General features: G+C 35.5%; 1 protein-coding gene across 22 annotated transcripts in view; it reads left to right on the top strand.

The window, feature by feature from the left end:
• Positions 1 to 21,479, top strand: part of NRXN1 (neurexin 1) — a 731,365-nt gene that overhangs the window by 274,565 nt on the left and 435,321 nt on the right. For all 22 annotated transcript variants that reach the window (XM_035562244.2, XM_035562216.2, XM_035562225.2 and 19 more), the window contains one exon: positions 18,831 to 19,269. In XM_035562244.2, coding sequence (XP_035418137.1) covers positions 18,831 to 19,269 — 439 coding nt within the window. The remainder of the gene's footprint in view (positions 1 to 18,830; positions 19,270 to 21,479) is intronic.

The raw sequence follows: 21,479 nt of genomic DNA, 5'->3' as shown, positions 1-21,479 counted from the left end.
TTACTGTGCTAGAATGATGAAGAGCAGTGTGCTCCTCTGCAGTTTTTACGGGTAGTTTAGATTACAAATATAGAAACCTTTGGAATACATCAGTCACCCTGAAGGGACATTAAATGAAAGGTTAATATTTAAAGCAGCTTTAATGGGGAAGCTCAACCTCAAAGTTATATCAAGGGTCAAGTATTATCAGTCTCTTCTTCGACAGACTGTGGGTATAAGCTCTTGAAAAAGGAAACCAAACTTGACAGTGATGAATGGGGGAGACATGCAAATGTGTAGTCTCCCCATCAATTGTTAGAAGATTGATTACCAAGTGATTCAGAAGTTTATATAACGAAAAGTTAACCTGAATGAGGTAGATAAGAATACACTGAATGCAGACACAAGATAAAACTAAACAAGAGCATGTTGGAGAAAGTCTAGGAGAGGAAAAAGTGGTGCTTATCATAAAGGTATTTAAATTGGCATTTGGAAGTAAGTGTGTCAATCCAATATCAATGTAATGATCTCTGAAGTGTGAAAGGTGAAGGATTTGGTATTCTGAGTTTGGGTCTCTGATGAAGATGAAGGCAATAATGAAGAAAGGGGAGATGGAAAAATTATTTTCCTTTTTAAGCTTCTGTTCTAAAGCATTTGAAATAATAATGGAAAGATCCTTATCATAGCTGACCAAAGCATAGCTGACCTCAAAGTTATTCTCAATATGCAATGTTTTCTTAATACATAGTTTATGGTTAGGAGAAGGTATCCAAAATCGTTATATATGGGGGTTGGTTTTGTTTGTTTGTCTGTTTCTTTTTTTCAGTAAAATGTCTGGCTGGTAATTTGTTTCCTTTCCTTTATCGGAAACTCTAAACCTTTTTTTTTTTTTTTTTTTTTTCTAAAGCCTTTTTGATAATGTAACAGCAGACTAAGGGTGGGAGTGTTGGGAGAGGGAAAGGAAGTTCATGAGAAAATGTGGGGGAGCCAGGAGAGGAAGGTGTTTTCTGTATAGGGTATTTTTTCCAGCAACAACAAATACTAATTTCTCTGACAGTTATTTGGAATGTGTAAAGAAATACAGCAGTCCAAGGGAGACTGACAGCATTCAAACACAGAGAAACTGATATGCTGAAGGAAAAAATGACTGCTTTTTTCCTTAATAATAACTATATATATTTGAAGAGTGTAAATACTAAAGCATAGAAGCACAAGGGGAGTAGTGCAATGGGATTACTAAAGTGAAAATTTAGATTGGCTGAACATTAGGAAAAAATGATTGACAGTGAGAATAGATTATGTAGTGGAACACTCTCCTGAAGGTACTGGTAAAAGCCCCATCTCAGTCTTCACTAATACTTCACAGGAGGTTGCATAAAGAAGCAGAAGCTATTCTGTGGGGAGACCCGCTTTTCTTGGAGAGGTGTGCTAGACGACTTAATAGATTTGCTGCAAGTCATTTTGGTGAATCATTTAGAGATGTGTTACAGATTTTTGCTTGTTGAAAGAAGTTCTGTAACATTTCCCACATTCCCTACTCAGTGAATACTAATGAGTTCATCACAAATTTAGTAAATCAATATCCCATAACAGTGTTTTGTATACATTATTCACTAAAACGTTTTGTGAAATAGACTGCTTAAAAGAAGAGGTGGAAATAGGGGAGTATGAAAGGTGTAGGATGTTTGTGTTGTGGCAAGGGGAGTATTCAGGAAGGAAAAACTGGAAGCTTCCAGACCCACTGATTTTATTGGAACCTGAGTTTCATCCTTTATTCCACGTATGTTTCTTTCTATGTTCTAAGATTCCTAAGTAGTGCTGATACTAATTACTAACTTGAAATCCTACAATTTATAAAACATACAATTTATAATGATCCAAAGAATATGAACACAAAGGGTTTTAAGAAAATATTTATTTCAGGGAGCTGACCTTCAGAAAAAGCATTTTCTCTCCCAAATGCTAACAGCATTTCTTTGAGGGCTTGTGTATGCTTTGCATAGACGCAGGCTAGAACTAATAGAAGGGGGCTCTGGGGTTTTTCAGGAACTAAATCCTCTCCTAACCATAGGATTTTCTGAATGTTTACTCTTTGAAATACTAACAAGAAATACGCCCATTTCATACTGAATGTCCTCAGCATCCATAAGCTTTTAATGTTCATCTCCTGCTGTGGAGGCTGGAAGCAACATATACTGAGTTATTGATTATGTATATATGTAATGAAGACCATAAGGACCAATATGTTCCTTCGCCTTCAGGCAGTTCTTATGGTTAAAAAAAAAAAAAACAAATTCCAGTCTTCCTCCCTTCTCATCTTGTGTCCAGTGTGCAAACATTTCTTAGATGAAACAAGTTGCAGGTCAGCCACTGCTGTGTTCATAAATATTCATACATCTATAGATGGGTTTGAAATAAATATTCATCAGTACTCAGCGACATCAGGATTAAAATGGAAATATGCAAGATACAGGAAAACTGCTCCAAGAAAATGTTTAATAAGAAAATTCTTTTCTATATTTCACCAATTATTCTATTTGGGGAAAAAAAAAAAAAAAGATATTTTGCTCTGTATGAGATTAGGCAAATTAAAAAACCACACACAGGATTTCCAGGGACAGCCAATAAGCAGACAAAAGCAGCCAGAAAATGGGAAGAAGATGTTGAATTTGTTTCTTCAGAATCATGGAATAGAAATTCTCAAATTGGACATTATATGGCTGCAAGCGTTGTTTGAGAGCAACTTTCATATGTATTTACATTTGTATATATTTACTCCACTACTTTAGTCAAGATTGGACTATGCTCTGGCATCTCTTCCATATTATCTAGTTTTATGTTGTATTAGCAATATCTATTTGGTGACGTGTTACATTAATACATTACAACAATAGAAAGATATGTGAGAACATATTGTAATGCATCATCAAATTCCAAAAACGAGTAGTAAAATTGGCCAGTATGAATGGTTATATGTCAATGCTGAGGTCCCTACACCATTTGTTTTCAAGATATACTAATTTACTAATTGGTAGTAGTATACTTCTCTTTCTGTTAACTCAGGAGTTAGCTGTTCTGTTCTGTGCTTCTCTGTTGAGACTCTTCACAACAGATTTCACCAAATTGATCAGAAACCTTTCACTGCTCCAAAATGGCATTGAATATTAATGTTTGTTAACTCTGAGTTTAAGTTCATACAAAGTTGTTTGTTTGAAGGATGTTCTTGTTCATGTATAAGGTATGAAGCGATCAGATTTACCCAGACTTTACAGCATGTTTCCATATTGGTAGTTTAAATTTTGTTTGTATAGCCATTGTGATAATATTGATAATATTTTTATTTATTTGGGCAATTTCTTTGAAAATTTTTAAAATGATGTATACTTTGTCCCTGAAAAAAAAAAAAAAGTCATTAAGTGAATCCTTTGCTCTGAATTTATTGTTTATTACTAAAAACAAACAATCAAAAAACATAAACAAGACAAGACAAAACCTTTCAAGACAGGGAATATCTCACAGAGCAGAAAAATTACTTGTGTGTTTGTATGCATGTGTCACTTGACAATTAGAGGTGGTGTCCTTTCCTACCTTTTTCTGGATCTAACGTGATCCAGACCAGCTGAATCTATTAAAAGCAGATGAAATCTTCTTTTTTCATTTGTTGAGTAGAAAACAGATTTTAATTATGATTATTGCCATAAATGACTTGTTCCACCACTTGCCATTTCTTTCTTTCTCAGCATTCTAATAGCAAAAGTAAATGGAATTTTTCTGATTAATATTTTAGGATGAATGTAACATCTATTGTTGCTTGCTGGATTGTATTTTAAAAGGCAGAAGTTAAAGTTGAATGTCCACACACATACACACATGCATGTAATTATTAGTTTTTTGTTTTGTTTTGTTAAAAAAAAATAAAAACAGCAACAGTTGGAATTTGAAGGGTTCTCCCCCCCTCCAAAAATAACAGAAAAAGAAACAAACAAATAGTGCTCATTGTATTTCTTTCAGAAACTTGTATATTCTAATATTGGACTCTAATAAGGAAATAAGCTTGAAACAGAATTGTTATTTAGGAAATCAAATTCTTTAATTCTCCTTTAATTTAGTCAGGTTTTTAAACAAGAATTATAATATGCAGTTACTTAAAATACGGTGTTTGTGCTATTAAATTAATACAGTTGTATAAAAAAAAGTCAATTTGTTCTCTTTCAAAGAGTGATTTCAGCCAGACAATTTCTTATGCTTAAGAGCTGTTGAAAACATAGGATGCTGCTTTGCTATCACATGCTGAATGCTTTCCAAATCTTGACTGGACAACTTGAAAGGCATAATGAGACAGAAAACTACTATTTCTTTTCATTTAATACATACGCTTCAAAATATCTTGTTTAATGAATAGAAAATTTGTAGAAGTATAAAATTCTGTATGTCCTTACTGAGCCAATCTCAGTGCCATCTAATTGTCAAATTAAAAATACAGGTATTCTTTGGCTTTTTACAATTATTTTTACATATTTGGTTGAAAGTTAAACTTATATTTTCCCCAGATTTTCATTTAAAATAGTCTCTATACACTTAAAACATTCAGCAAATATCAAATGGAAGTTAAAAATATTTCTCCTAAGTCAGTTATATAAATACCTTAGTATTCTAGAATGCTCAAAGGGGCATTCATTGCAAAGGTCATAATTGTTTTTTCAGGTATTTGATGCTCTAGTTATTTCTAAAGACTGCTTATGTTGATATCAACTCAGATAACTATTAATTATAACCATGATAGCTTGTACATGTTTATTATTTTTATCATTTATTATTATTATTATTATTATTTTACTTAAGTGGAAAGCTCAGGTATCTAGTGTTGAAAAAAAAAGAAAATTAAACAGGGTAACTTACATTGGTAAAAGCTTATGTATTTTGGGACATCTGTGTACATGCAAGCAAAATGATTGAGACAGCTTACACCATAAAAAGCTGTAGAAATACTGCTGTTTTATCTGCTGTTTGGGGGTCCCATTTTTATCAGTTTCAAGATGTGAAAACCTGATGTGCTGAAATAGGTAAGAAAACTTCTGATCAGTTTTATTAAATATATATATATTATTTCTTATTACAATCTATTTTTTATATCTAAATAAAAATAGGAGAAATTAGTAGGAACACATTTCTTTTTTCCCTGAGAAACAAAATAAAACAAACAAACCCACCAGATTTAGTACTTCTATGATGTTTTGTAAATTGGTCCTAGTTTGGTGATAGTAACCTATGATTATAATCCACAATGTCAGTTGATAAACTCAATAAAAGTAAGTGTTTTGCAATCCCTTATTCAGGGGTGAAAAAAATAGCAAACTTAAGCTAAGTAAATGTTAAGAACAGATATTCCAAGGTTAAATAACTCATGTTAATCAGTTTGCCACGTTCTCTTTTCTTATAAGTTTAGAGGGAGCTGTTAAGAAGCATAAAAGTTGTCAAGTTCATCATTCCCATGAGACAGATTTAGAAATAGCTTGACTTACAGAAAAAAAATCATGCAATAAAAAGAGTGTATCTGTTGAGTCAATGACTATTAATATCAGGGCTGGCTAAGGATTTTACTTTCCAAGCTTGTCTTTTGAAAGCATTTTGCAGTAGTCAGCTAGGGGACCATGCTGAGAGCTCAGAGATGGAGGAATGTCAAAAATATCCTTCAACATGTAACTGGTTGTTTCTTTCACTTTTTCTAAGGTCAGCCATGTTCTTTGTATCAAAACAGTCGTCGTAAAGTAAAGAAAGCATTTTCAAATTTTCAAAGTAGAACAATCATTGTCTTGATTTGTAGTAATCTGTTTTGAAATATCCTTGCATTGTGTTTGAGGGAGAATTTTCTTTTAATCCAAACTGAAACAATTCATTTTAAGGAAAGGGAATAGCTTTTATTACAGTTTTTTAATAGTTAAATTTGAAAACCTGGACAAAAAAAAAAGGGGGGGAAAAAAAAGCGTTGTGTTGTGTGCATATTTTCATTCAAGGTTTTATTTTATAAATCTGACTGGATCTTAGCTAAAGGGCCATATTTTTGAAAGAATACTTGAAGGTTGGGTCAAAGTCTTGTCCAGGTGTTTGTACATACATGTTATGCCTGGAACGTTATCACTGTTTTTTGCATGAAGAGTAAATCTGTCACTTATATGTGCAGGTAAAAGCCTTGTAAGCTTCTGAAAAACAAAGTGGCGCAGAAAAAGGAGTGCATGTTCTAAAAATTCTCCTTTTGCTTTTAAGGTGAAGCTCCCAGGAAATGTCAGGGGTGTTTGTTCATACTTCTAAACAGCCCTTTCCCCTATTTATCTGTAGTGGATGGGCACCTGACACCACAGACAGAACCCTTTATGCAAAAGAACTGAATATAAACAGGTTTATATAGTTCAGGTTTTACAGGAGCTAATTATTAATTTAACAGTTTCCAAAAGCAGTGTTAGCCTCTTGGTAACTTTCATCTTCATGAACTACCTGTTAGAAAGCCAAAGCAGTTCCAGACAAAAGACTGGATTATGCCTTGGGTTCAAACATACAGGTTGTGCCCTTACTTTTTCTGGCAAGATCACATGGTGAATATGGTAAGATTTAGATGCCTGGTTAGTGTTTATTGGTATATGTTAAGGCTAATATCTTACACAGATGATTTTCCACAGTTTTAAAGCTGTCTGCTCACTGCATGTTTTCTCCAAATATGCTTTTTAGTCTATGCTAAAATATGTTTTTGAGACTATTCTCAATTCATTTTAAAGTTTTTATTAGGCATGATTAACAGCTTGATACTTAATTCTGAAACAGACCTGATATGTCAAGCTTTTTTATCAGTCTTTAACCAGTAAGTAGTGGCTTCAGTGGAACTGAGACCCCACTATGGATAGCACAATCTTGAACATAATCTTGGTAGACTTTTCCAAACAAAGTTCATAGTGCAACTCTTTGACTAGCCTTGTATTAAATTTTTTGAATGCAGTTGTAATGGGATGAACACAAACAATAGTTAATAGTATAGATTTGGCTGTCAAAAGTCTTTCTTTATGCTTCATGTATATTCTTTTATGCTTAATTCAGTGCATATCCTGCATTGTAGGCCAAATATAATATTTTAGAGAAAATAGTGAGAAAATTATCTTTTTTTTTCATGAGGAAAAGATGAATTTTCCTCCCACTCTTCTGATGTGATATTTCAAAATGAGCTTGATATAAATGGCAGCTTCAAGTTGAATAGTTTATTTGAGATGGGGAAAAAAAGGATTTAAAGGTGAAAATAAACATCAGATCATTGCTAAAACATTCAATTCCTGTATGCAATGACATGTGGAAGTGAGAAGCGTTTAATTGCACTGTCTACCCTTTACTAAGAATTAATGATCTTTATAAGTATTGTGCGAATAATGCTGTGAGGTGTGTTTGTTGTGACAGACACACTTCTGTGAGCAAAAATATTTTAGGAAGCCTATAATATTTTCAGAACAGTACACTGGTAAAAGTTTGCATATATATTAGATATCAATAATCACTCATACCTTTTTTGAAGGTACTTGTTGGTAGTTAATTTTATTTGGCAAGCTGCTCTTGTTGAATGCTTTTACACGAAGTTTGATGTACTGTTATATGTTTTTACTGATTATCTGTCAAAAGAATTGATTTTGCTTGAGGATGAGGAGTCAGCACAGATCCAAATGGGAATTTTATTATCTGACATTTCTTTAGCGTTAAGCTGACACCAAAGCCTCAGGCTTGGAGTCTATCTGTCAGAATCACCATACTTAAGTATGCGTTCTCAGGTTCATTCTCTCACTACAGTGGTATGCCAAATCTTGAAAAGCAAGTATGTATATTCCTGTTCCTTACTATAATAATGATGATGGGATTGGTTCAGTAAGCTTATTTGCGTAGAATCATAATCATAGAATGGTTTGAGTTGGAAGGGACCTTAAAGATCATCTAGTTCCAACCCCCCTGCCACGGGCAGGAACACCTTCCACTAGACCAGGTTGCTCAATCCCATCCAACCTGGCCTTGAACGCATCCAGGGATGGGGCATCCACAGCTTCCCCGGGCAACCTGTTCCAGTGCCTCACCACCCTTGTAGCAAAGAATTTCTTCTTTATATCTAACCTAAATCTAACCTCTTTCAGTTTAAAGCCATTACTCTTTGTCCTATAACTACATTCCCTGATAGAGTCTCCTTCCAGGGGGAGAGATAGGACAGCTTTAACCTCAGTAAAATTAATATAAAATGTCCCACAGGTAGGTGATAACTTAAAGGTGCCTTAAAGATAGAAGAGATGCCTTAGAAATATCCCATGAATCAAATTGCTTTTAGTCATACACAGATCAGTATTTGAGGTGGAAGAGTCCCAGTTTTCGTCCTACTTCTCTGCTGAAGTACTACACAAAATTTAGCTTCTAATTTTTTAGAATTTGAGAAGGCAGCATGCTTGGAAATGCCAATGTGAAGAGTTTTACAGAAACTATAGTATTGAAAAGAGTAAAATAAAGATAAAAATTATAAGGATTCGTTAGAACAGGCAGTTAAAAGTAGGGAGCAGTTTTCCTGGTAATATTCCAGGAATGTGGACGTGAAAAGAAGACGAAAGTTATTGGTATGGCTGGGAAATTTATTTTAAGACTTTATAGCTGTCATGGCAGGGCAGATTTTAGCCAACAACTGTATAAACTGTTTCTGTATCAGCATCACAAACAGAAATCAGAGTTGCTAACCTAGCTAGGTACTGTCCTAGCTACCCGAATGAGACAAGGAAAGTTTCTATAGCTGGTCAACCAGTAGCCAACTTTACTGAATAGACAGCCAGCTAACAAAGCAGAAAAGGAAGGACACTATCTACATGGAGGCTAGCTGTGAGTTCATACAATAGCCAAGGCAATTCAGTGTAGGATTAGAGGGCTGTTTGCTCAGCAGTGGAACAGAAGGTTCTTTCAAACAAGGAGTCAGGAAACGGAGCAGATAAGTCCAAAACAGAAAGCAGCCAGAAAAAGACACAGCCAAGAAACATGCAAGTGAGAGAAGGGGAAGAAAAAGACAGTCAGTAATTTATTATTATGGAGTAGTATTAAATTTAAGGGACATCAGTTGGCAGCTATTAATGTACTGATGGGAGAGGCTGAAGGAAGGAAAGTTAGGGAGAAATGGAGGAAAACCCCCTTAATTCCACCAAAGGATATGCAGAATTGATGTTATGTAGTTAATTGCAGACCATAGTTGCTTGTATGTATGTTGTAAAATGTTTAATATGAAAAAAAATGTTTAGATACTTGAAGACATGTAGGTTACATATATTGGTTATTGATTTTTTTCTCAGCATGTTTTTGTCTCTGTATATCTTAAGATCACTGACCTCCCAAATTTAGATTCTGTGTAGGGTCTGTTTTGGCTTTTATCTTCAATTTGAAGCTCATTCTTTGGCTCCTTTTTTGGAAAACAAAATGGAAAAAAAATCAATTTTTGTTTTCCTCGTAGGAGTCCTACCTTAGTTAAAGGTAGTTCTATTTTCCAATAGCTCTGCCACATTGCTTTCAGATGCACTTGAGTCAAGATGTTAGCATGAATATTTATTTTAGATTTACATTCTTGTTGCCTTTTCCCATAGTTTGTTTCTTTTATTTATGACTTTGAATTTAAAACTTTAAGTGGTAAACATTGGAAAACTCTGGTATTTAAAGAATATTAAGCTAAAGAAGCAAGACTTGAACCCTATGATGGCAATCACTGTGTTTTGCTTTACGGTATCTCTTTCTTGCAGTCCCTTGAGAGTTCTCGAGTCTGATCTTGAATAGGAATAATGGGATGTATTGGGCTTATGTGGGAAGCTTTTGTGTGTTTTTTTTTTTTTTTTTTTTTTGGGGGGGGGGGAGCGAGAGATGGACAGGCTGCAGGGGTGGCCTCTGTGAGGAGTCCAGAAGCTGCCCCATGTCAGCTAAGAGCTAATTCCAGCCAGCTACAAAAGGGACCGACTGCTGTCTGAAGCTGAGACAATGTGAGATGCTAGTTATGCCTCTGTGAAAGCTTGTTTAAGGAAAGGAAAAACTGCTGCGCAACACCAGCTGGGAGAGAGGAGTGAGAAACTGTGAGAGAAACAACCCTACAAACACCTAGATCAGTGCAGAAGGAGGGAAGGAGGTGCTCCAGGCGCTGGAGCAGAAGTCCCCTGCAGCCTGTGGAGAGGCCCCTGGTAGAGCAGGCTGTCCCCCTGCAGCCCATGGGTCCCACATGGAGCAGATCTCCACGCTGCAGCCTGTGGAGGAGCCCCCGGTGGAGCAGGTGGATGTGGCCTGGAGGAGGCTGCGGCCCATGGAGAGCCCCCGCAGGAGCAGGCCCTGGGCCGGAGCTGCAGCCCGTGGAGAGGAGCCCACGCAGGAACTGGGTGGTCTGGGTCTGGGGGGAGCTGCTGCCCGTGGTGGACCCGTGCTGGAGCAGTTTGCTCCTGACAGATGGACCCCGTGGTATGGAGCCATGTGGGAGCAGTTCTTGAAGAGCTGCTGCCTGTGGGAAGCCCACACAGGATCAGTTCGGGAAGGACGGCAGGACAGAAGGACCCCATGTGGAGCAGGGGCAGAGAGCAAAGAAGAAGCAGCAGCAGAGACAAAGTGTTATGGACTGACCATAACATCCATTCTCTGTCCCCTTGTGCTGTTTGGGGGGACTCTCGTGAAAGTGTTGGTCTTCCGGAGCAACTGTTATGCATATTGAGGCCGTGCTTTCTGAGAAGTGGCTGAGCAGTTCTTGCTGATGGGAAGTAGAGATAATTGTTTTCTCCTTTAGCTTCTGCAGTTTATCTTTTTTTTTTTTTTTAATTCTCCTTTAATTAAACTGCTCCCAACCCATGAGCCATTTTTCATCATGTTTTCTTCCCCTCCTCTTTTGAGAAAGATGAGTGAGAGGGCAGCATGGTGGAGCTTAGCTGTGTATCAGGGTGAAACCACCACATGGGGAAAGAGAAAAAAATATAATGTTTTTGTCTTATATAAAATTAGTCTTTGGTAATTCCAGATGCAATGTGAAGGAAAGGGGAGGAAAAAACAGAAAGCCAGCACAATTGAGTGTCCTGTAGTGCTTCTATTTCCCAAACAGTCACTGGAAGTAGTATATCATTTGTTTTCTTCCTTTGACTTTATGTAATGTTTTAATGTGAAGCTGCTTTCGCATCAAGTAATATATTTTGTTTTTCTTTTGGTGATTTTTGTTTCTGTTAGTTTTAGTTTGACTTATTTCTTGGTAGAAGCTCTATTCCAGCTTGTGAGCTGATAGAACTTCTGTGGAACCAACTTGTTCCTAAATTCTGCAATTTAGATGTTGCCAAGAAATTTCTATGAGTCTTTGCCACGGGTAATTAAAATAAAAGAGGAGGGTGGGAGGAGCAGACAGAAAACTTGAACCCAGTTCATAAAAACAGAAAACACAGCAACCGCAGTCAGAAACATTTAGCAGTCTGGCAGCTGACAGCAGGACTTAAAGAGAATAACAAAATAGTTTATTGAAGAGGGAAAAAAAGATCTTCAAATGTCTTGTGTCCACAGCAGGGTGGAAAATATAACAACAATCCCATTATTAAGGTTGTTGTTTTTCAAATTTCTGCTAATATAAGATGTTAAACAATATGCCAATAACCTCTCTCTCCATGAAAGCACCATGTAAAGCTTTCTCTGGCATGCTTTCAGATGTCTCTATTCAGGCAGTCAAAGCAGGAAAGAAAAGCAAGCAGTTCTGATGTCAGTATTTGAAACTCCAGCAGAAGAGCCCAGTAGAGCTGCAAAGTCAGCTCTTACCATTGTATTAATTATGCAAACAAGTGACCGATGCATGAAACAGAGGTGGTTTTCCCAGTGCTGCACAGTGAATTTAAAGCAAAGCAAATAAAAAGTTTCTCAAAACAGTGTCCTGTAAAACTCATTATGCCTTACTACTTTTACTCTATTTCCATTAGTACAGGATTACTTTCTAAAAGTGTATGTACCCATTACCACTGTTTTATAGTCTTATAATAATTAAGATATTTTCCCTGTACCAAATTTTGAGCTATTCGTTGTTCAATTCCTTACATTCTTTTAACATCGTTTGGTAGGACAGTGACGCTTTACGGTAGTCCTAGTCATTTCATAGCAGAATTCTGTATAATTATGCTGGTTTATATCCATTCTTTTTTTGGTACCCAATTGCCTACCTAGAATTTGCAAGGATATGATAATAAGCAATTCAAATAGAACATTTATTTGTTGTGTGTATTAAGTATATCTGTTTTGTGTGAACAGAAGTTTTAAAAGTGTCTGTTCTGCAATATATCCTGTAATATTAAGGAAGATGAGTGCAGAAGATGTTCATGTTGCTTAGTTACAGAAACAATAAACATCACAAAATTATTATCTCTAGTTAGCCATTCAAAGTGTTATTAAAGCACTAGCTGAGTGTATTATCATGGTATAGCATAATACACTCTTAAGTTTACCTTGAGACATGTATTGTTCAAGTCGAATCTTTATTGAATCTACTTTCTGACAAGATTGAGTATATTTTATTTTCCTATTTGAATTGCTAATGTGTTCTGTAGTCTGTAGTTGCGTGCTAGAAAGTCAGAATATCATACTCTTTTGTCGTAGTGGTATCCATCTTCCTTAAACAGAAAATGAGGAGGATATTTGTTATCAGAAATGTATGTGTAGATAGATATGACTGACTTCAGATGAGGTTCCACTGAAGCCAATGCCAATGATGCAAACTTCAAGCAAGTTTCTAATTTCTAGCCTGTGAGGAAATGATGTATCCATTGTACAGGGAACCAAAGAGAAGTTCTCTGTCAAGCATTCAGATCCAGGTTAAACCCAAATCCCTAGCATCCAATAGCAAGCGCTATTGATATCTTTATCAATGACATAGACAGTGGGACAGAGTGCACGCTCAGCAAGGTTGCAGATGACACTAGGCTGAGTGGAGCAGTTGATACAAGGAAAGGGAAGGGATGCCATCCAAAGGGACCTGGACAACCTCGAGAATTGGGCCCATGTGAACCTAATGAGGTTGAACAAGTCCAAGTGCAAGGTGCTGCACCTGGGTCAGAGCAATCCCAGACAGGAGTACAGACTGGGAGAAGAACTCATTGAGAGCAGCCTATCCCCTTCCCTTCCCTTCCCTTCCCTTCCCTTCCCTTCCCTTCCCTTCCCTTCCCTTCCCTTCCCTTCCCTTCCCTTCCCTTCCCTTCCCTTCCCTTCCCTTCCCTTCCCTTCCCTTCCCTTCCCTTCCCTTCCCTTCCCTTCCCTTCCCTTCCCTTCCCTTCCCTTCCCTTCCCTTCCCTTCCCTTCCCTTCCCTTCCCTTCCCTTCCCTTCCCTTCCCTTCCCTTCCCTTCCCTTCCCTTCCCTTCCCATTAAATCAACACTTTGAGCTGAAACTTGTAGAGCAGCTTCCCAGACCATACTAGTTAACTAAAATAACGTAGCAAAATGCACATGCTATCGTTTCCTCCAAGTATTTCTAGACTGTGGAATCCTATCCTGTTGTCCTGAGACTTACCTTCCATTTAACTAGGACTCCATAGACACTTCTTTTTGTTTAGGTGATCTGAATGAACCCCTTTCTAAATGCCCCACCCCTACCACCACCACCACCATCATACATACATATCCACCTCAGAAAAAGAAAAAACATTTCATCTGAGGGTAAATGAATTATTTCCTCATAGCTTTCATTCTATCTGCTAATCTTTTCTCTATTTCAGAAAACAAAGCCTGTTTATAAAGTTGCTTAAACCTATAGGTTGAATAGCTGATTTCATTCATATTATGTTCAGAAATGCAACCCATTGCAAAACTTTGAACTGGGGCTCCTTTTTTTCCATAAATAATCTGTAGTTTATTGTATTGCTTGACATAATTATTTTGGAGCTTGGAAGTTATTTGAGACATATTAACAAAATGGCAAGTCTCCTCTGAGACTTGACATTCATGGATTAGTTCAAAACCATTTAGTGAATTCCAGAAAAATACATGACAACTCTCAACAGTCAGTTTTGCATTTGGAATTCTGAAGAATATAACACTGTATACACAAGGTAGCTCTCAATGAGTATTGAGATTCTAGTGACTGCTAAAACAAGCTAATAAAATTGCCTCAGGCTTCACTTACTGTAATCCCATTGCTACAGTTTCTGACATCAGTAAGTTATCTCCTACTGACTACACTGTGCAGCATAAAATTGTAGGTTAGCAGCACCTACCTGAGCCATTTTGGATTGTACAGATCTCCATTTTAGAGAATTAATTTCCATTGTTAGCACTGAAGTTGCAGTAATGAACACAGTGATACAGGTTTCATGAAAATATGAAAGTATTGCTTTATGGTAACATAAATACATCTATATTGCTTTTTTTTTTTTTTTTTTTTTTTTTTTTTTTTTTTTTTTAACAGAGCCTGGATTCATTCAAATTGCATTTAGAAAAATATTTTTTCTCACCTCCCACTTAGGTAAATAGGTTCTTCAGAGCAAGATCCAAATGTAGGTGCTCTGAACTCCTGTTTTATCTTTGATTCTAGAGGAAACCTAGTTGCTACAAATTAGACAATGTGATTAGCTCCTTAGGGATCCTGTTTTGTTGTCATAATAGAGTAATTTGGGGAAAAAAAGTGCGTCATTGTAATTTAAAGGCATTTAATCACAGTGATTGGAAGCTTGTTGCTAACACAGTGGTCAGTCTTCTGAAATATTTATTTTACAGATAGTATTTATTTCTTCACTGATAATATTTGAAGTATGGAATACAAAAGAAATCTTTCATGTGGAAAGGGCTGGACATTGAATTGAAAATGGTGTTGAATCTTAATGCCTTTGCATTTTTTTCCTGGTTTTAAACTTCATGGAATATGGTTAGGAAAGCAGAAAGAACCGTTAAGGTTTTGTTCATACTAGTGTTTTTATTATATGAGCTGTTTTAATCTGATAGTCGACCTGTTGTGTGTTTAGTATACATCTCTAATACCAAAAGTACATTCCTTGTTTTCTCCTTCACCTTTTCTCAAAGTCCTTCATACGTTTATAGGTTACCAACTTATTAATATATTATTATTGGCGCTATACTAGATTTTTGTTGTTATTGAAGGCACCATGACCACTGGCAAGATATGTAGTGAGTTCTTTTTTTCTCTAGAGTCCATTGCCTACGAGGGTCCTGGCTCTCAATAAATTATTTACATGATATACCTTTGGGAACCATAAATTAGTTCTACTTGTGTGCCAAGATGACAAAAAGCCACGTTAAGGAGAATGCTGAACTTAAGTCACTATTTGCTGTCTCTTAGCTGGATTTATTTGCTGAAACTCAGCACTATCATATGGCCACCACCTGGCAGGTGGTTGGCCTAGATGGTAGCAAATAGGCCTATATAGGCATACCTATATATAGCATATCTTGATGTAAATTGCTATATATAGGTATGCCTTTTCTCCCCTGGAAAACAATTTTATCCCTTACTTTGGATTTTTATGTTGCAAGTAACAAGGGGAATCACTAACTGCTTTTTTTATCTTGGGAGTTGAGGTGACCTTTTGCAGTTTCCAGGAATTAGGTTATTATATATTTTAAAGACTGGTGTCTTCACTCTTACTTAATATTTAGAGGAATGAATACAGTGAATGAAAGGCAAATTTGAGGTGCTCTTAATAGCACAATACAATTCCCTCAGGGCCTGCAGTTTCATTGACAGGAAAATTATATTGGTTTTGCTTGGGAATGAGAGAGAGCATGGGAGCAAGCAAGTTATTTACTAGGGCCAGCCCTGTAGACGCTAGTAAAGCACATAGAGACTGCAAAGATACTGAGTGGTAGGTTGTGCAGGAGTGAAGGTGAATGTGACTCAAAGATATTTCTCCTTTCTATCCAAGTGAATTACCTTCACTTGATTAATTGTGGATCCTTATATCTATTTGAGGGAGAATATACTGAGTTAAAATTAAAGAATGTGAAGGTTATCTTGTGTGGAGTTAGCAATGGATAATATCAGAAACATGTTTATCCTTATGTACCCTGAAGGAAAATAAATAAATAAATCCCTTGAAAATAAGAAATGAGGAGTGATAAAATAAGAATTTACAAATTGAATTTACTTGTACCCTAGAGGCTATCAGTCCTGAAGCATATACTAGCCTCATAATTATTCTTTACTGTTCTTTTCTCCACATTTAATGACTACTTCATTTTGTGAACATACTGCTTTTTCTTTCTTTTTTTTTCTTCTTTTTTTTTTTTTTTCCTTTTTGCCTTGCTTCACTGATGAGTGAGTACATCCTTCATGGACAGGAAGGTGGGAAGAGGAGTAAACCAGGAATCAGGTTTCCAAATGCCAGCTGCATTCAGTCAACAGTTCAGTTCTTTTCAGTTATAGTTTTCAGTTATGGTTCATATTTCTTTTTTAATACTGCTTATCTATGAGAATTCAGTTTCAAATTGTCTATTTGTGAGACAAAAATAACATAAACATCCTAAGACCTAAAAAGAAAATAAACATACTAAAATATAGATTAGACTTTATTCTGTTTGCACACAAGGAATGTAATAAGATGTAATCATACACATTTCAGCAGCTACAAAAATTTTAATTGAGATAAATTTCAGTTCTTGCATATTGGAAGAGACATATATGGAAGGAAGCAATTGTATGATACAATATTTTGGGATGCCAAGAATGTTTTACTATTGGTAGTATAAAACTCCCAATATTTGCCTCTTACTAAAGTGCTCTAGCAATTTTTCCCCCGTAAGATGTGTATTAAAATACCTGTAGATCTGGTGACCTGTTCTTGAAAAAATATATTTCCGGTATTCCTGTCTGCACTTAATTCATCAGATCTTTAAACTATGTTCAAAATTGTTGTTTCTGAGTTGGCAAGTGATTTCAAAGCCTATAGAGTTATTTTAGACATAAAGTAAAGCTTAGTTCTCTTTTCAGCTCAGGTTTTCTGACATAGATGTTAACTACTAGTTTTATTATTCAGTCAACCAGCTTTCAGTAATATCAAACAATTTGAATTTATGTCCATAAACAAGCAATTCCGTTTTTATGTTTATTTGTATTATCTTGGTTCCTACCTTTGTTTGGTTGTCAATTAGAGAACATTTTCCACTTGTGTTCTTAATTGCCTTAATTACTTTCAATGTGAACACAATGATTTAGTTCTAATAAAAGCCCATTTATTCCTTCTTTTTACTATATCCTTCAGCCTTATTTTAATGTTTTTCAGTCTATTCTAGGTTGCCCCTTGCAACTCATTTGGAAGAAGTGGAAGCTATGCAAAATCCCACCACTTTCTTGCCATAGAAAGTGGTCAAATGTGTTTTAGGACACATTTCTAATTCTGCATTGGTTTATGTAGAAATTTGCTGGGTTGACATTTGAAAAAAAATCAATTCTTAGAGTAAAAAAATTAATGATTATCAATCTCATTTTTAGTACTATATTATCTTCAAAGAGAATTTTTCAGTAACAACTGTTTCTTGTGGGGTATGCCACCTTAGGTTGTTTCTAACATTAGCACAGCTCTGCCATGCATCCCCTGTCTCTTGTCCTTACTATATGACTTCCACTTCATTTGCTCTGTGGTTTCATCTGTGTTCAGACTAGGTTTCAGAGGAAATGAATCCAAACATTCTATCTTAAGTAGTCATCAAACATTCTCTAATAGGGACATAAGGTCTAAGCCAATGACCTTCAGTCCGCATCAGACTACATTGTATAGTTGAAACACTGGATAGGAGGTCAGATGTGATCCAGTCTTGACTGGTATATGGTCTGTAGATGAAGAATTCTCAGCACAGACTGCTCTGATCTGCTGAGCTGTTGCTCTCGCTCCAAATTGCATGCTAATTAAGGCATAACAGAAAACAGAAACATAGAAGAAATTTTTAGCTTATGTATGTTACAGTGTCATATTACCCTTGAATGGTATTTTAGCATAAATCATTTATTGAACAAATAAAAATAATGACAAAGTACTTTTGCACACTTTTGCTATTGAAGACCTTCATTTAAGGAATCCTTTTATCCTTGACAACACAGAAATAGTGGTGATTTCAAAATACACTAATAAAGACTAGAACCCCAGGAAACAATTATATCATGTCAGCTTTCTCTGGACAGAGTAAATATGTGATTTGAATCAAGAGCATTTGTTGTGGAGATCAATTGCATTTAAAACTAATATTGTCTTTCATTTTTATCATAAAACTCTTCAGTCAGGAAAAGTATGTAAGTGGTTTTATCTTTTGTCCAATTGAACTGGCACAAAGATTGTTCTGGTTTTTGTCTGTTTTGATCTGTATGATACTATTGTGTCTATTTTATGGCTTCATGAATAACATGGATGCTACTATTCCTCAGCCCCAAGGACAAACTGAAAAGATGTTAAATTATAAAGTATATGACCTTGGTGCATTTTCTGTACATGAATAGAAGAGTTGAGACAGTGACAAAGGGTTAGACGAACAAGAAATCTAATCCTTCTCTAATGTAGTAGAATGACTGTGCAAAGAAAGCTTTTAAGCAATGAAGGCCACACAAGCTAATTTGCAATTGATAGTAGGAATTATGTACCGATTCTTTCAGACTGTTTGAATTAACTCTAAGGATATTTTTAGAACAACTTTGTTCAGTTTAATGAAAACTATTATTAAATCATTAGTCAATAAATTATAGTTATTATTTTTTGTATGTGTAAATTATCATATTCATATGCCATTATTATTCTTCTTTAAATTATCTGCTCTTTTTGGATTATATTTGTTTGGTAAAAGAATTCAAGTCCCCTTAGTAACGTCTCTACTTTGCTTGCAGGTTGTATATAAAAATAATGATGTCAGGTTGGAATTATCTCGACTTGCCAAGCAAGGAGATCCTAAAATGAAGATTCATGGGGTTGTAGCCTTTAAATGTGAGAATGTTGCAACCTTAGATCCAATCACATTTGAAACGCCAGAGTCTTTCATCTCTTTGCCAAAGTGGAATGCCAAGAAAACAGGCTCAATATCATTTGACTTTCGTACAACTGAGCCAAATGGTTTGATTCTTTTCAGTCATGGAAAACCAAGGCACCAAAAAGATGCCAAACACCCACAGATGGTGAAGGTTGACTTTTTTGCCATTGAGATGCTTGATGGTCACCTCTACCTGCTGTTAGACATGGGCTCAGGTACTATAAAAATAAAAGCCTTGCAGAAGAAGGTGAATGATGGTGAATGGTACCATGTGGACTTTCAAAGGGATGGACGGTCAGGTAAGTTTTCTGTTTTAATATTAACTATGTTTTTTCATGTTGTATCTGACAGAATATTGGGTATATATGATATTAACACCATTAGTTGCACATCATCTGAAAAATAGTCATTACTGTCAGATTCCAGAATACGACTTTCAGAGTAAAATATCTTATGTTAACATTTATTGGGTAATCAGGTACTTAATCTTGCAAGTAAGTATGTTGTGTACTTCAAAAACAAACAGTAATCTCCCTCTGTGCTTACTTACATCAAATAGCTGACGTGGCAAATTTCAGGAACAAAAATAAAGGAAAAAAAAATAACTGTAAGTAATCTCCAGCACTGGGAGTAGTCTGTCCACAGAAACAGCACAGACCTTGCAATCATGTCAGCAGACCTCAGCATAATTAAATGATATGCTAATGCGTGGCTAACAACACGTCAGCAGAAATGGAAATTATGTCAATATGATTCGTATTTTACAGTAGTTGATGAACGATCTCTCTGAAAATGGTATAAATAAAATAAATTTCTAACCTGTTCCTGATGCTACTAAAATCTGTCATAGTATGTAATGCATTTAACTAGTAAAACTGTTCTTGTGTTGCAGCTGCATCTGATCTTGAGTATATAAAAGTTGACTTCATTAATATATATTAATTGGAGGACAGACCAATTCTGTGGTATCTTTCCTGTAGTTCCTGCCAGAATTTAGCAGGGTGCTGGAGGGAATGATGTACAGAACCTGTCATTTAGTTCGTCAAAGAATTTTCTAATTAATATCCAATCTGAAGTTTATATACATTCTGAAATTGCATGTTGAAAAAGCAAACTTTTCCCCCTTCTTTTGGCTTTCATGTTTTTCCCCCACTTCCTTCCTTCTGCTGACTCCTTTTCCGTTACTTGTATTTATAACTGTTTTCTGAAACTTTTCATCCCGTCATTGTTTTATGACTTACTTTCTAAATATACACAAATCAGATTTCAGATTGAGCAAATGTAAGCGCAGGTCTAAACTGAAGATTTCAGTCAAATCCATGCTGAAAGTCAGATCAAATTCAATTGATTCATCTGCTCTAAGATTGAGAAAAATAATGATTTGATTCCTGAGTTTTGCAGCTTAGAATTCAAACAGTATGTTTGATTACAATATCGATAGGTCAGTTAAGTATTTGCTTTTCTTCAGTTAAAAAAAAAAAAGTCTTAAAAACCTCAATTTTGATTGAACATCCAGTGGTGATATTATTTACACTACAATCTTCATTTCAGAAATCCTTCTTAAATGCTGTTTCAGTGATTCATGAGGCATAAATCCTGTAATAATCTGCCCATTGGATTCTGCTGAAACCAAAGTTTATTCTTACATTCCAAGTGAACACAACTATGAAGAAAATAAATAAATGCTTAACAATTGTTTACATTTGAAGATATGTCCTGCACTTTTGCTTCACAAAAAACTGCAGCTCATGACTGCCATTAAGAGAGTTTATGTTGTATTTTTTTAAACCTTTAGAACTGTTGTTGGACTTCAGCAAGAATGTGTACTAATTTTAGGTAGTAATGTTCACCTAAAGATAAGGATTGCATATTATTTCCAAGTAGAATTATAAATAGTCAAATATCTTCATAAAAGAACAAATAATTCTATTAACAGCTGAACTTTATATACTGTGTTACTCTTGCAGAGCACCATATCACCTGTTTGCACTGACACATTAAACTATTACCAGAAATAGCAAATAGATATGTGGGCATATGAATTGGTGTTCTGAATTTTTATCTGAAATCTGAACCAGACGTCAAAAAACTTTCTGTGATTTTAATACATACAGTAATACTTTACAGTGTGAGAACTACTCATAACAGTGGCAATGATGTTGTTTTTCTTGATGAAAATACTGACTGAGTAGTATCTTAAACCATCAGATTTAACCAAATAAAATGAATGCCTAATGATTAAAATATAAAATGAAGTATATGTTGCAATTTTTTTCAAATTGAAACAGGAAATACTGATATGTTATGTTTAGATTATTTCTTCATGACTTATGCATGTTGGTCTGATATGTTTTCTTCTATTAATAATAAAACCCATCTTAATATTCCAGGAAGCTTTTTCATTTCTTTTCTCTAGCCCAAACCAAATATATGGGAAATCATAGGAATTTGATCACTTTTCAGTTGCTCATCATCTGAATTTTTGTATAAATAAATGAATATACCTTAT

The sequence above is a fragment of the Cygnus atratus genome, chromosome 3 (assembly GCF_013377495.2).
Source record: "Cygnus atratus isolate AKBS03 ecotype Queensland, Australia chromosome 3, CAtr_DNAZoo_HiC_assembly, whole genome shotgun sequence".
Taxonomy (NCBI): Eukaryota; Metazoa; Chordata; class Aves; order Anseriformes; family Anatidae; genus Cygnus; species Cygnus atratus.
Note: the sequence above shows the minus strand (reverse complement) of the source record. Positions and strands in the feature narration are given on the sequence as shown.